Genomic DNA, 17,046 nt, shown 5'->3' with positions numbered 1-17,046 from the left:
GGTATGAATTATCGGTAGGAGCAACGTCACAATTTCCAAATATATTTTTGCTATAAGAAATACACCTGTGAAGTGTGCTATAGCTTCGAAGTTAACGTTTTTCTTCTTTAACTGCCGACCTCATCTGACACCCTAAGTATGCACAAACTGCAGTAATTACATTTAAATTGGTGATCAAAATATACGCTAATTTGGAAAAAATAAAAAGATAGACAAATCGGCAAGAAGCTTTGAAGTGTGCATAAAAAAATTGTATATTTTTTGTATTACTGAGAAAGTTTCCATTAACTCGCATATATTTCTAAAAATATTGCAATAAAACCATAATTGATGTACCTCAATTATTTTTGAATTACAAATCTTTCTTCAATGGTTAATGTATTTATGTATTCACACAAATCTAAGCCCATTTTTAAACAGTTTTGCCTTTGTTGGCATAGCACGGTGAATTGCTAAAAAATTTATCCGTTGGTGTTATTGCTTAAGCCTGACGCAGTCGGGTACCGCGCGTCAGCTGTGCGCTTCATGGTTATATTTCGTAAACAGCACGTAAGCAGACGCCCACGAGGCTACTCGGCAGTTATAATAATAACAACAAATGGATTTTCTTCGCTTGAACGACTTTGCGCCGAAAAGTATGCCTGATAAATACAATTTATGATTGCGAGGTAGTTTAAGTTGAAGGATAACTACAGTGGTGTTAATAGAAATATAGATATGAATTTAATTTGGGAGGCGAAGGTTGGAAAATTTTATTACAATTTTTAGTGAGGATTTATCCATAGATATGCATTTTATTTAATCTGTTAATCCGTTAATACGGAAATTTTTCCTTTTCCTTTTGATGAAAAATAAGAATACAGACCAAAGATATAAAATAATTTTTCAATTTTAGATAGCGCGTTCAGTATATGCTAAGTATTATGCATATCTCGATTTTAAATTAAAGAAATTTCAGAAATCTTATACAAAAATAATAATATTAATTACGGCTCACCTTTAGTAATCTAGCTTATTGCAATATCGCGCAGTTATAATCAGTGAACGATTGTGGACTTACCTGTAAGAATAAAAATAAAATAATTAAAAACGTCAAAGGGAAAATATATACAGTATATGCAATAATATATGTAATATTAGTTGATAAAAACAAGAAAAAACGTTAACTTCGGGTGCACCGAAGCTAATATACCCTTCACAGGTGCATTTCATTTAGTAACTATGTGTTCAGTTTATATGGAAGCTATACGCTATAGCAATCCAATCTGAACAATTTTCTCGGAGATTATATTATTACTTTAAGCAGTAGTCGATGTCAAATTTCGTGAAGATGTCACGTCAAATGCGAAAGTTTTCCATACAAGATCTTGATTCCGATCGTTCGGCTTGTATGGCAGCTATAAGCTATAGTAAGCCGATTTGAACAATTTCTTCAGATATTACATTGTTGCCCTAGAAAATAATCTGTGCCAACTTTTGTAAATATTTCTTGTCAAATGCAAAAGTTTTCCATACAAGAATTTTTTTCCGATCGTTCGGTTTGTATGGCAGCCATATGCTATAGTTAACCGATCTGAACAATTTCTTCGAATATTACATTGTTGCTTTAGAAAATAATAATAATCTGTACCTAATTTCGTGAATATATCTTGTCAAATGCAAAATTCTTCCATACAAGAACTTTTTTCCGATCGTTCAGTTTGTATGGCAGCTATATGCTACAGTGGTCCGATATCGACAGTTCCGACAAATGAGCAGCTTCTTGAAGAGAAAATTACGTTCGCAAAATTTCAAAAACGATATCTTAAAAACTGAGAGACTAGATCGTATATATACAAGACGGACGGACAGACAGACGGACGGACAGACAGACGGACAGACAGACAGACAACGTCCGGTGTGTTTTACGTGGGCACCTGCTGACGACAGCCTTACTCCACGGCGCTCAAAAGCACAGCGGATCAAATCAATGCGTTGATCAGCGCCCTGAGAATGCAAAGCATTTTCAGTACCAATTGGCAGTGTGGAATGGACACACTAACCACCTTGGTAGGGTTCGAGGCCCATCTAAAACCTCTGCCGTGCTTTGGGTCCGACACCCGGTTGCAATGCAACTCCACATTCAACTGACAAAGCCAGTTCTTCCCGCGATTTGGGTTTCAACCACAACCACCACGATACTCCCCGAGGGGCCAGTCCGCACGAGCAGGTTGAAGCGAACTCCAAGGGCTCCTGCTCCCCGTGGTACCAGAATTAAGTCTCCGGTCAGACCTCGTAGCCGAAACTACTACCAGTTGAGCTTCCATACGGCTCTGGACTGGTGGCCAGGGGTTGGACCCCATACACACATCACTTAAACACCCCAATCATACATAAACTAACCCTAATTTCCAGTTAACCGCCTTCGCCGTTTAAATAATTCACGCGCAAACGACCCTAACTGTTCGGTATTCCGACTAGTGGAGATCACACCACTAACATCTAATCGTCTATCAGTCCAGCTAATCCCCATACCACCCAAATCCCTAATGTCCGAATACATCGGGCACTCCGCAATTAAATGCGACCAGTTTTCTAAAACTGCCCCACAAAAACACCCCGACGTATCCGATAGGTGCCTCTGATGCAAAAATGCATTCAGAGGCCCATGCCCCGTAAGCAGGAAACCCAGACTCAGACAAAATCTGAAGTCTGGGTTATCCACAACGAGCCCCACGTCCCGAATGTACTCGTACGTCACTCGGCCGTTAGGACTATTGTCCCAACGTTCTTGCCACCTACATCTAACCCTATCATCTAGGAGCCTCTTGCTTCCTAGATATCCCTCCCTCTCCACATCATCGTCAGAAATCCAATCATTCCGCAGCAATGACACACTCAAGCCCCTTCCTAACCTGAAAGCAACAGCACGCTGTATGACAATCAGGTCAAGAGGGGGTGCACCTAACAAGACCTGCATCGCATTCGTAGAAACGGTGCGACATACAGGCAAACAAGCAAGCATCATGCAACGCTGGATTGAGAGGAGTTTTTGAGACCCCCAGACAGTCGTGGCTGTCTCCCACCATACAGGGGCTCCATAAGTGGCACAGGCCACAAACAAGCCACGATATATAGTGCGGACAGCACGACAAGTGTGGAGTAAAACACATCCTTTCACTCATGGTCAGTCCCAGATATTTGACTTGCGTCACATATCTGATGCTGACCCCATTCACACGGACAATCGGTGGACGACCCGATGACAATCTACCTTTCAGCAGCATTGCCACCGTTTTGTCCATCGATATGTCGACCCCCACACCTAAACCCCAAGAATTAACGATCTCTAGGAGATCTCCTCCCGCCCGTTCTAGCTCAGACCTCGAGCCGACCTTCGACCATAAGAAGAAGGTCGTCCAGGCCACGCACAACATTTACAGAGGTGGCTCGAGGCTGCTCAAGCAGAGTGTCCACTGGTAAGGTTCCAAATATATGGGACCACAGATGGAAACCCTGCGGGCAGCCTCGAATAACTCCGATCTCCACACTCCCATTCATGCCGACAAGAGAGGCCTTTCTGTCCGAAAAGTGGCAACTCCGCCAAAGAGTACTCCTGGACAGCCAAGCTCCTCCAGCCGTTGCACCACTCGATCCCAGCTTAGGTAGTCAAACGCCCCCTTGAAGTCAACAAATATGCCAAGGACATACTTGTTGCTACATTCTCCCTAACGACATTCTGAACATAAAACCTCTATACTGCATCCTTTCCTGAAGCCAAACTGTCCATCTAACCACATACCCCGCGTTAGCTCCTGAAGCTGTTCCACCATGACTCTTTCTAGCACTTTTCCAAGTACTGGAAGGAGACTGATGCCCCGATAAGATCTGGAGGATCGCTCCTGACCTTATCAGGGGACTTCAGGAGAGGAACAACCCTAGCACTTTTCCACTCGCGTGGAAAGTATCCCTCCCAGACGCACTTATCATAAATGGCCTCCAGGTATTCCCGGAATGAACTTCCATAAGCTTTTACACATCTCTCCGTGTTCAAACCATCAAAACCTAGGGGACCGTTTAGACCTAACCAGGCCAAAGACGTACCCCAACTCCCCATCATCTAATGGAGGGACAGGCAGCTCTTGTGCTTGAGGTACCTGCACCCTCCGACCCAGAAAGAATGCACCTAACAGAACTCCCGCATACTCTCCTCCACGACGATAACAAGGTGTCACCGACGCGAAGAGAGGTGACATCCTCCCTCCTACGACCCCGGCAGATCCTATAGACCTGACCCCAGGGGTCGTTCCTATTTTCCCTAACAAAGCTCCTCCTACTCCTCTTCTTTAATTTTCACCAGCATCTCTTTATATTCCCTATCCGCACAACTAAATTCTGTACCTAAGCTGGGACAGCTCTATCAGAATTGGACTGTCGGGTGCGTTGAAACTTTCGCCTCAATCGCCGGACAGTCCTCCTCTTCAAGGTTAGCTCACGCGTCCACCATTTGATTTTACTAACCTTAGAACAGTCATACCAACGAAAAACCCTATCATTAACCCCCCAAACAACTTCATAGAGACGAGCAATCTGCTCGTCGACTCCAAACTCAACAAATTCACTAAGCGGTATTTCAAATACCGCTTCCCTAACCGAGAGTCCATATTGGTTCCAGTCAGTACCAGCGGTACGCCATCGCCGCAATGGACTCTCATAAGGCAAGGGAGGGGATTGAGGGGTAACCATAATTTGAATCAAATTATGGTCACTCAATCCCCACCCTCCCTTTACCACCCATCTAAAGCTAAAAGCCCTATTTGCTGCCTCATTCATAAGCGTCACGTCAATGTCACTTACGCCCCCAGGCCCATCAAACGTATACCATTCACTTGGCTCATTCAAAATGTGGAGGCCTTTAGCCACCACCCATTCGCTTAATGCCTCGCCTCGACTGTGGCTTTGGTATCCAGACGAATGCCGGGATACCTTACTAAACCACATCGAGGACGAGGCATTCGCATCCAGCCCTAGGATAAATGGACTGCTACTCGCAAGTAGTAGCAGCTTATCCATGTAGCCCAGGTAGGGCTCTAGGGGCTCGCTATATTTACAATATAAACTAGCGACGATCATCCTACCGAACTCCCCTTCTATCGTTACACATATACCCAGTTGTGAAGAATCCACAACTACGCAATCGTAGTGTGGATTATTCACAACTATTGCAGCGTAAGCTCTAAGGTCAGTGAAGACCTTAAAACCCCCAGGAAGACCCTGAACCACACCATTGGTGGCGTAGGGCTCCTGGAGTAGAGCAATACTGCACCCACCCTCAACCATGCTATCCCCCAACTCACACATTACGGCATAAGAGCCCTGACAGTTGAGCTGGATAATCCCTCCCATCAGTGTCTGGCGAGGGCGCGCTCCACAAGGCCACAATATATAGGGCAGAGAGCTGACATCATAAGATGCCCAGCTGGTCTACCCTTAAACTCACAGTTGCGACAATGGGGTGCATTGACGCAACTGGCAGCTTTGTGGCCTTCTTGACCGCACCTCCGACAGACATCTGCTTTGGCCCTACACTCAGCCACCCGATGATCAAATCCCATACACCGGAAGCAGCCAGCGACGGGGCTATCCGGTCAGACCCGACGGTGTTATGTAACACCGACCCTTCTCCAAGAGGGCAGACATCAACTTGTCCGTACCCTCCAGGACAACGTTGGTGCTACCGTCAGCGGCCACCTTCCAGGGACGACTGACCATCCTCACGTCAGTCCTCTGGGACGCCGGGCTGAAGTCCTTAGGGTTCAGCCGGAGTAGATCTTCCATGAATTCCTCATGGGAGATCTCCGTATGGACCCCCTGGACCACCACCCGGCGACCCAACTTCCGGTTGACAGAGACGTCCAACCCCACCTCCTCGAATTTCTTGTTATTCGCAACTTTCTCCCTCTCAAGAACAGAGGGAGTGCGAATAACCGCCCCATCCCACCCTTAATCGGTCTAAGGTCATGGACCCTCACACCAAGTGAGGGACCCACCTCCTTGACCACCTTCTTTATAACCTCCTTAGAGGAAGTTGCAGGCCCCTTACTCCTCACCACGACCGACCAGGTCTCCCCACAGGCTTCGGCGTCACCGGTGTGATCGCATCCAGCACAGGTGCAGGAGGCGGAGGCATCGGTGCCGACGGAGCCGGCATTGACCTGCTCGGCGTCGAGGGGTGGCCCCCGCAACTTCCCCTAAGGGCATCTACCTGACCGCGAAAATGGGCATTTTCGGTAATTACCGTCATCAGGAGCGCCTCATACTTTGAGGCAAGCTCCAACAGCCCCTTCGCGGTCTCCCTCTCAAAGCCCTTGGCCTCAAAGACCAGCTCATTGAGCTCCCCGGTGATACGCTTTGCAGCCGCCACATGGCTCACTGCCCCACCCCCAACAACAACTGCCCCCAGCGAATACTCCCGCTTTTTTGAGGCCTCTTTGGCACGCCCGGCACCCGTTTCTTTGCCAACCGTCCTTGACGGTTGAGCAACTATTCTAACTGTGGAGGCCACGTTGGCACTCCCGCCACAACTCCCGCTCCCTCCCTCGATTTCCCCTTCATGACGCGGCGACCCTGTGCGCGTAACCGCTTTCTCGGTGGTGGCACTCCCACCACAACACCCGCTTCCTCCCACGACACCCCCTACGTTACGCGGCGACCCAGCACGCGTAAGCGCCTTCTCAGCGGAGGCCACGTTGGCACTCCCGCCACAACTCCCGCTCCCTCCCGCAATACCCCCTACGTTACGCGGCGACCCAGCACGCGTAACCGCCTTCTCAGCGGAGGCTCCGTTGGCACTCCCGCCACAACTCCCGCTCCCTCCCTCGCTTCCGCCATCATGACGCGCTTTACTCCGCGGTGGCGACCTTACCGTCGTTCCCGCCACTTCCGCCTCGCCGCCCGACGTGGAGTCATCCACGACTGTGGAAGCGGCGGATTCTCCGCTTTCAGCGAGGACCTTCGTCCTCCTCTTCCGTCCTCGAGGCATCTCGCTCCCCAAACTTACCGCTCAGTTGAACTGATCCGCTGGCGTACCACTACCGTTGAAGGCTCACGGACAGAAAAGATTCTGGAGCAGATGCTCTCCAGGTGCGCGCGTCTGGACGCGCCGAAAAATGCGACTCACGCAAGGGCCCGCTCAGTAACAGCGACCACCAAGCGGTCGATTATAGCGGGCTCTGGGCGGTGGCACAGCCCACAACCCCAACCAGTGGTCGGGTTAAGGCCACTCAATTGGCTGCCGGCCGGACAAAGTCCCCGTAACGGTCCGGAGTCGACCGATGTGGCGCTGAGCCGAATCGCACCGTGGGCTAAACGGTAGCGCTGTTACGACCGTTGGTCCTCACAGGAGTCGCAATCTTCCAACACTGGACAGACGCTCGACACCCTTTGGGCAATCCTGTCCAGATCTTCCTGACACTGAGCCAACTAACCGCCAGATGCTCAGCACAGAACTACTGGCCGGCAGTCCAGTCAGCAAGAATGCCAACAAGACGGAGCTACACTGAAACCGTGCGAAGCTTCCGCCAATAACAAAAACGTGGATGACCACGTTGTCCGTATATACAGTAATTATAAAATTACTTACCGCTACTCCACACAAAAATGCACAAAATTGTGCAAAAATGTGTAACCACACAAAACTACTCGCGGTCACCGACCCTCGCTACTCGCGATCACACCAACAATTCAACCGAACCGCTATGCACACGCGCCAGGCAATAACGGTGCCAACCAAAACGCGTAAACAAATACCCGCACAAAAGAGAATCGCAAAAAATCGCAAAAAATCACCGAGAAAACTCTTTAAATATCACAACGATGCGCACGCACGTCTATCCGCGTCGACAGTCAACTAACGAATCAAGACAGACAGACAGACGGACATGGCTAAATCGACTCTGCTCAACGATCAGTATGTTGTCAGTATTTATATATGTATACACTTTATAGGGTTTCCGACGCTTCCTTCTGGGTGTTACAAACTTCGTGACAAACTTAATCTACCTTGTTCAGGGTATAATTATTAGATAAAATTGTTCTTTATAAGTGGTAAGATTTAATCATATTGATCATGTTGTGAGAGATAGAATACACGCCTCCAGTGTTTTAGACGTGCGTATGCTCCGAGGTCCTAACATCGTTTCGGACCACTATTTTGTTGGAGCCAAGATACCCACCCGCCTCTGTGCAGAAAAAACGCACGTCAGCAAACACAAAGAAGGCTCGACGTTGAGAAGCTGCAATCACAACAGATAGCCGGACGATTTTCTACTCGCCTCTCTGAGAACACTAACTTGCTGGTACGATGAGGAGTGCCTTGTCGCAGCGGAGAGAAAACAGACTGCCTACCTCGCAACGTTATGATCGACCACAAGACGCGCGGAATGGGATGAGAAAAAGACAGGTGCAGAATGCGTGAGTATGAAGCTGGTCGACAGAGATAATGCTCGAAAATTCTACGAAAAAATACGGCGACTATCAGAAGGTTTCAAGACTGGAGCATACTCTTATAGAGACCCCAGAGGTGATCTAGTAACTAAAATTATGGAGGGAACACTTCTCCAGCCTACCGAACGGCAGTGAAGACATAACACCAGAAGATGTCGAATCGGATTCCCCAATCGATGACGATGGAGCAGACGTTCCACTGCCCGACCATGAAGAAGTTCGAACAACAATTACCTGTCCGAAGAACAACAAAGCCCCGGGGGCCGATGGATTGCCTGCCGAGCTATTCAACACGGCGGAGAAAATAATTTGAGCAGTCTTCTATAAGAGTTTACAACTGCTGGCGTACTCAGATAATATTAATATCATTGGTCTCAGCAACCGTGCCGTTAGTTCTGCTTTTTCCAGACTGAAGAAGGAAGCGAAGCAAATGGGTCTGGTATTGAGACGAAATATCTCCTGTCATCAAACAAACAATCGTCGCATTCGTGACTTGGCTCCAACGTTACTATTGACAGTCATTCCTTCGAAGTAGTAGATAATTTCATCCATCTTGGAACCAGTATTAACCCTTTGCGTATTGGCAACGGCGAATACCAGAGTCTATAGAACGGTCAGCTGCACGAGATATACGACGACATTGACATAGTTCAGCGGATTAAGAGACGGCGGCTGCGCTGGCTAGGTCATGTTGTCCGGATGGATGAAAACACTCCAGCTCTGAAAGTATTCGACGCAGTACCCGCCGTAGGAAGCAGAGGAAGAGGAAGACCTCCACTCGGTTAGAAATACCAGTTGGAGAAGGACCTAGCTGCACTTGGTATCTCGAATGTCAACAATGTTGTTAACTCGGCTATAACCGTGTAAGCGGTTTCTACGCCAGTAAAGAGGAAGAATAGGTAGTATGGGAAAAATATCAGAATAGGATCTTATAATGAATTCAAGCCATCGCTAGTCATAAGTTGTCTTTTTTCGATCTTAAACCTTATACTTAAAAATGAAATAAAACAGGAAATATCGGAAGCGAAAATTTTGGAAAAAACGTTTTGGTTGAAAATCCGACTTACTAACTATTTATGTAACATTAATTCGAAATTACTAATTTGAGCCGGGCCCATAGTGCGCTGAGTTTAATAGCACCAACACTACTACATACATCCGTATGCAGCAATAAATGGCTTAATTTTTAAAACTAATAATTCGTAACAACAATAATAACTGCAACAAAAACAACTGTTATCGCACAGAGGAAAGAAAATGGAGCACACGAATATACAAGCTAAAAATAATTGTAATAAAGCAAACAACATGGCGCCACACTTTGTTAACTTTCATGTTTTCCTGTTGGTCATAACTCGATTTTCACACTCGCAGACTACCGCCACACACACACTGACATCTACATATGTATGTACTTATATATTTTTTTTTCTGCCGCCCACACCACACCCACGCGTGACAGTTGCTCTGACTTTGCGCGTGTCCTACCAACATGTCAAGATTTGTTTTTATTACTTGCTGTTGTAATTTTACGAATTTCGTATTTATGTGCTTTTTCACGTTCCTCTTTTCCTTCTACTTTACAGGGTTTTATTAAAATTTACAAACAATTCTTCCCGCAAGGAGATCCCAGTAAATTCGCATCGCTGGTGTTTCGGGTCTTCGACGAGAATGAGGTGAGTAATGCGCCGAGCATAAGACAATCGCAAACACACACACACAAACATACATAATAGCAAACAATAATAAAAATGCTGAATGACTATGAAAAGCAACAACAAAACCAGTATTTCGCTGTCAAGGCTGTCTATTCTCGTCTCTCACCTACACATACATATATAGCTATGCTTTTGTGTAGTGTTGGCAGCAAACATTGGTTTTACCGTTGCTTTTATTTGAATTGGCAGCTCATTTATTAATACAATCGACTTCATGCCGTGCAATTGCAATTCAATTCTATTCAATTCGATTGAACGCAATCAATTTCGTAGAGAAAAAATTTCCTCAATATTTCTCGAAACACATAAACACATTTATTGCAATACTAACTTACTCAAATTAAAAAGTTATTGTGCTTTTAAATTAAACATCAAGAAAATTGCACTAAAATTTTCACTTCTATTTTTTTCTCAATTTTCTATTTCACGCTGAACAATTGCTGCCTATTTGTTTTTATCTTTTCCCCCCAACTCGTTGCTTTTCTTCCTTCGCCTTTCTTGTTCTTTTTGCTTTTCTTTGTTTTCTATTGCATTGCAGGATGGTGCGATTGAGTTTGAGGAGTTCATACGGGCGTTATCGATTACATCACGTGGCAACCTGGATGAAAAGCTGCAATGTAAGTATGAATATACGCACACATATATGAAATTATTTATGCATTTTCCACACCGTTATTTGTTAGTGTAAATATGAGAGCATTCTATAGTTGTTGAACCATATACACCTGCGGCCAAGCGTAACTTACCACTTGATTTTTTTCACTATTTTCAATTTTTTCGTTCTTTGGGTAACTTTTTTATGGATTTAAGAGAATACGGGGAATATATAGATGGCTCGAATATATTTGGTTAACTGTGACTTTAATCTGGCCCATTTGTAAAATTAAATTGAGAAAACTTTTTTTATTTGCACACAAGTCTTTGATTTCATTATTACTAATTCTTGTAATAACTTAATGGTAAGTTACGCTTAGTAAGTTACGCTTGGCCGCAGGTGTACATACATGCATATGAAGTTTGTGAATAGGAAAATATATACATTTCTCTTGTATTATTATTTTTTTTGGTTGAGATAAGGCCAATCACAACCGAAAATTGGTTAGAAGCTCTTCAGTTGGCTTTCACTAACATCCGAAATTCCTTCAGCAAGTTCACATCGGGATTATGAATAAGTGTGTTTCGGTTGATCGCATTATTTGAGCCTTTTTCAACAATTTTTTTCTCATATCAAAAATGAAATGTTTTATTAGAATTTTTTATTGTTACAAACATACATTATTAACAAAGAAATGCTGAAATTTTTGGAAAAAATATTTTAAACTCGGCCATTGCGATTTCCTGTGACCCCTCGGAAAAATTATTCGTCCGCGTTGGCAATATAACTCCTTACAGAATCATCTAAATGAAAAACATACGTGTTTTAGTTAAAATCTTAACTTAGAACTTTGACGAAGAAAAAAATTAAAAATTGGATTTTAAGCTAACATTTTTACAAAAGAATGAAAATTTCAGTGAAAATTTCGCGTCATTGTTTTTTTTTCAAATAGTTGGAATCGAAAAATATCTTCCGCCAAGTCTTTAAGATTTGTATCTCAAAGACCAGTGTAAAATTTCATGAATATCGGTTTAGCAGACTTCAAAACACACAGTTTCGAGAATAACGCGCTTATAGACGGCGCACCTAGCATAGCTAGCCTCGTGCGCACAAGTTCTCAAGGCTATATCTCGGAAACTATTACTCGGATCAACTGGAAAATTTAGGGCAATGGTTTAGAAACCCGTAAGGCCATGGCAACCCCTTAATGAGACTTTTAGCTAAATAAATCAAGTTAGGTTAGGATAAATGGCCGATCCTGCGAGGGATCTCACTTGAACAGGTTAACACCCCGGTCTGTTGTGGTATTTAGGACTCCTATAAAAATGTATTATAAAGACCCTCATTAATCGACAAAGCGCTTTGAACTGATCACAAATTTTTTTAGGCGGTAAACGTCAGCTGGTCGTCAACCAACGCTTGCTAAGCACACGCAAGGTTCACTGCTGCATTGTAAGATGACGTCTCCCTAGCTACTCGGTTTTGCAGTTTCCTTGACTAGCTTTGAGCGCACAGTTTGGGAGCTCAAAATTAATACCGCCGCTTTACTGTCGGGTAAATGTTCACTTCTCTGAAAGAAGCTTTACTCCCTGAAAGAAACTTTTCTTCCTGAAAGAAGCTTCATTCCTACACAAAAGTAGTCCAGTAACCCAAGCTAAGCTTGAATAAAAGTGCCTTACCAAAGACTCCCTCTGCATATTTTCTCCCTAACTTTTAACCATCTGTGCAAAAGCTCACTATGTCTCTTCTCCAGGGACAATCTCGTCGTCGGTATCTCAGAGGAGAAACTGCCGCCAGGTGCAGCCTATGTAATGGAGTGGTTGAAGTTTTCAAAGATGCAATTGAAGGAATAGAGAATTTTAGCGTGACTCTCTGTCCGCTCTTTGGACACGTTTAAGCTTATTAGCGCCCTCCACGAGACGAATTAACCATAGAACATTACTGGTTTGACTATAGTTCATAAATCCAAAACACAACCTGTGACGAGAGTCCCCACCTTTTCCCTAAAGTTCCCCTACGGTAATATAAGGCAACTGCGGTCATCTTTACTGTCTTTTAAATATTTGACCTTCATTAAAACTTTCCATCAAGGACAAATCTAAGAAATTTTGCCTTATCAATAATTTGCAGGCGTGAGCCTCCGTATAAGAGGAAACGAACATCTGGGTTTTTGTACCTCCTAGTAAACAAAACCATTTCAGTTTTATTTGACACACAGATAAGCCGCTTCTATTCACCCATTTGGATACCACGCTGAGCTACCCTTGGGTTAGGAATTAGACGGCACTTAAAAAATGTGTTTTTACTAGAAAAGCAAGGTCGGTTGCGAAGGCTGTCACCCGATAGCCTCGTTCTTCGAGTTTTTAAGTAGGTTATTAACCACCAAGATCCATAGCAGTGGGGAAGTTACCCCACCACAAGAACCTCTATTAACCATTCGGCAAGCTATTGCGTTACGCAATCCCGCTATGACCGTTCTGTCGCTGAGAAGACTATATATCAGATACTCTCACCTCAAGCCTTTCGAGGCTTTAATCACCGCCTAGGGACGCACATTGTTGAAAGCCTCCTCGATGCGCAGAAAGGTAACTACCGAATGACACACGTGATGTTCTGCTACAAAGCCTGAATCGAAGCGAGATTGTTCATCTAGACTTTAGTCTTTACATATCCCAACAGGAAAAAGTCTAAATTTGTGATATCACACGATATTGGTGGCCAATCGACCGGCCCAAAACGTGAAATTATCTGCTCAATGCGAAGTGTCGCCGACTTGTTGAAACCAAATGTCACTGAGATCACGAGCTTAATTTTCTGGCATCAAATAGTCAGTTAATAAGGGGCTATAATGGTCACCATTGACGGTCCATCGGTTTCAGTTCTTGCACAAGCTGTATTTTGTATGCTTTCAATTGAAGGTCTCAACGAAAATGCGCCAAGTCGTTCCATACATCAGTCCGTGTTGCTGCGAACGGCGCCGAAGCGGCGCTCCACAGTCTTCATGTACACTCTTAGCTGGTCTATCCGGTCGAATATTATCGAATAATGAAAGCTGGATCTCAAAATGGGTGATGGTGTTGCGCATAGAACGCTCAGTAGGCCGATTATGTTGACCATAAGCGCGCAGAACTTATTCTTTACAGAGTGAATTTTCGTAAAAAGTTGAAAGATTTGTAAACGATGTTCAACAGTAAGTTTTACCATCATGAAACAAACCAACCTCTACGTCTGCATAACGCTTTCCTTTCATGGGCAAATGCATTTTTCCGAAAAGGAAGAAGTCGCACAGTGCCATATCGGGTGAATACGGGGAGTGGTTAATGGTTAAAATGTAATTTTTGGACAAATAATCGGTCACAAGCGTCTATCGATGAGACCGCGCATTATCGTGCAGCAAACGCCAAATTTCATCTTTGCGATAATCGGGCCGAACACACCTTACGTAAGCCCAAATGTTCGGTCAAAATGCAATAAATCAATGTTTTGGAGAGGTTCAATTCCATTTCCATGAATTTCAATGATGATTTCTGTTGATTTTTGATGAATTCACGCACAGTTTCGATGGAATTTCTGGCGATCACGGATTTTGATTGGCTCACATATTGATCGTCATTTATGTCCTCACAACCACTTTGAAAACGTTGAAACCACTCGCGCACTCCGCTACTCTGCCACGGGATAGGCAATCAACGCGATAAACTTGTTTCATCAATTGAAATGTTTCGGTAAAAGTTTTACCAATTTTAAAACAAAAATTTAATGTTAGCCCTTTGTTCGAAGCTCATTTTCGCACCGATGACACAAACATACTGACACTTAAAACGCAATAACTTCTACTCCCAATCAATAAAATGTCATGAAATTCTCACTGCATATCGATAAAGATAGCAGATTTTAACGCACCAGTCGACATATAGATGGCGCCACCAGGGGATACTAGATTCAAAAAGTCCTGTTTAATTTGCAACGCACCGTGTATAATAGTAGTTGTTTTGTTGATTAGATCTTTCAATAATGAACTAGACGGGGTTACTATGTTATATGTAAATGTATGCAAGAAAATTTACAACGGACTCAAAGGAAGATATAATAGTTCTCTTTAAATATATATCCTTTGTAACAATACCATATTTATCATTTATAAAGATAGAACTTAATGTGTTACATTTTTCATAAAGCATTTCATTCGTTTACAACGTATAAACTCTTCAACCGGGTTATTAAATTAAATTAAGTATTAGGAAAAGAGATTGTTTGACACAATAGAAATACAGTAGACTGTTGAACGGTCTATATATAGCAGTGATTTTTTGAGTGTCTTTAAATAATAAATCTTATCCTCTCAGCTCAACTAGTAAGAAATACATTATTTTTTAATTTTAGGGGCATTCCGACTCTACGATGTGGACAATGATGGTTACATAACGAGAGAAGAAATGTATAATATAGTGGATGCAATATATCAAATGGTGGTAAGGAAACTATATTAATTATATATACCAATTTAAAACACATACTCAATTTTTAAACGCGCTTTATTTGTAGCATTGTTTTCAACTCGATAAAATTTCTTTACCAAGCTATCATTTTGACATTTTCTATGTAGAAAGTAATAGTTCCGCTAATTAACCTTGCCACATTTCATTTCTTTATATTCATATACTTTTTATTCATACACTTTCATAGGGTCAACAGCCGCAAACGGAGGAAGAGAACACGCCGCAGAAGCGTGTCGACAAAATATTCGATCAAATGGACAAGAATCACGACGATCGTTTAACGCTCGACGAATTTCGTGAGGGTAGTAAAGCTGATCCACGTATAGTGCAGGCGTTAAGTTTAGGTGGTGATTAACCAAAAGAGACTTAGTTTAATTCTGCAACAGATTAAACGAGGAAACTAAACGGATATAAAAACCAAACAAAAAAATAGTTAAAAGTACACTGCAGGAACAAATAATAGCAAAGTAATTGTTATTACAAAATAATAATAAAATAAACAGAAGGAAAGCACAGGTGATTAGAGGATATAAATTTTTGGAAAATATTTAAGAAGGGAAACGAGTAAAGGCAAAGGGCAGCACACTTGATACGCACACAGCCATACAAACACGACTGCTTTGGTGGCTTCAGGCTACCAAACGCGCCCAATACACACACACACATACATGTGTAAACACTCATATGCATACATGTATATGTACATACACATGCACCTCTCTGAGTTACATGACAGTTAGGTTAATGATACCAAAAAAAATATGCGAAAGTAGAGCAAGCGGTAGAAAAGCTTCGAATACCGATTATGTTAATGGTTTGCAAATGCAAAAACTAAGAAACCAAAAACAACAAAAACAATAAACAAGAGTAAAAGTAATGCAATTTATAAAGTATACTCATTGCAAACGTAGGAGAAACGGGTTTAGCGTAGTTAAACAATATTCAAGCTGCAATCAATAGACATAGGCGCACATGCATTAAATAGCATGCATATGCAATGTACACAGATACACGCACACACACATGCGCGCACACATAGTTTATAGTGATGTCAACGAAACGGTAATCAAAATCTGCCCAATAAAATGACGGCTATGCGCGGCATAGCCTCACAGCAGCTCACAAAATACAAAATTTTTTGAAAAAATTAAAAAAAAAAATTATGAAAATAATAAACAAAAATCAAATTAACTTGGCAGCACACACTTGTAAAAAGTTAAGCTAAATTTCTGTAGAAAAAGATGAGAAATCAAAGTAAATTTTATAATACATAATATAAATTGCGAAATTGCATGCAGCCACACAAAAGGTCGAATACAAAGGTGCGTTTTGAACAAAAAAAAATTTAATGCTAATAAACAATAACAAAAATAAAAAACATTTGCAAATATTTTCAAGTAAAACGCGATTTATAAACAAAACTAAGCAAATAATTCATAAATATGCTTGCAAGTCTAAATTTAAATAAACGTACATATTTACAAAAAAAATTTTCAGCTACAAAATACTATAAAAAACTTGCTACAATTTTTGAAAGCATGCAGCGCTCAAAAGGGTAGAATAAACTCCCCAGCTGCTAATGAGAGTCATACTTTCCTAGCGTTACCATACTGCGCGAAATAATCACTGACACCACGTGAATTTGTAAATATTAGTCAAACGAAATTGTTATGAACAATGACACCAATTTAAAATTTATTATATAAAGCTATTAGAATATTCAAAAAAAATGCAACTTTAAAACTTTCCT

The 17,046-nt window shown here is 42.7% G+C and overlaps 1 protein-coding gene across 3 annotated transcripts in view; it reads left to right on the top strand.

Moving 5' to 3' along the window:
* Positions 1 to 16,700, top strand: part of LOC120775972 (frequenin-1-like) — a 191,772-nt gene extending 175,072 nt beyond the window's left edge. For all 3 annotated transcript variants that reach the window (XM_040106395.1, XM_040106394.1, XM_040106393.1), the window contains 4 exons: positions 10,071 to 10,160; positions 10,741 to 10,819; positions 15,181 to 15,269; positions 15,484 to 16,700. In XM_040106395.1, the coding sequence (XP_039962329.1) occupies positions 10,071 to 10,160; positions 10,741 to 10,819; positions 15,181 to 15,269; positions 15,484 to 15,651 (426 nt within the window). In that variant the 3' untranslated portion in view covers positions 15,652 to 16,700. The remainder of the gene's footprint in view (positions 1 to 10,070; positions 10,161 to 10,740; positions 10,820 to 15,180; positions 15,270 to 15,483) is intronic.
* Positions 16,701 to 17,046: the final 346 nt, after the last annotated feature.

Source organism: Bactrocera tryoni, chromosome 4 (assembly GCF_016617805.1).
Source record: "Bactrocera tryoni isolate S06 chromosome 4, CSIRO_BtryS06_freeze2, whole genome shotgun sequence".
Classification (NCBI taxonomy): domain Eukaryota; kingdom Metazoa; phylum Arthropoda; class Insecta; order Diptera; family Tephritidae; genus Bactrocera; species Bactrocera tryoni.
This window is presented reverse-complemented; position numbering and strand designations above follow the sequence as displayed.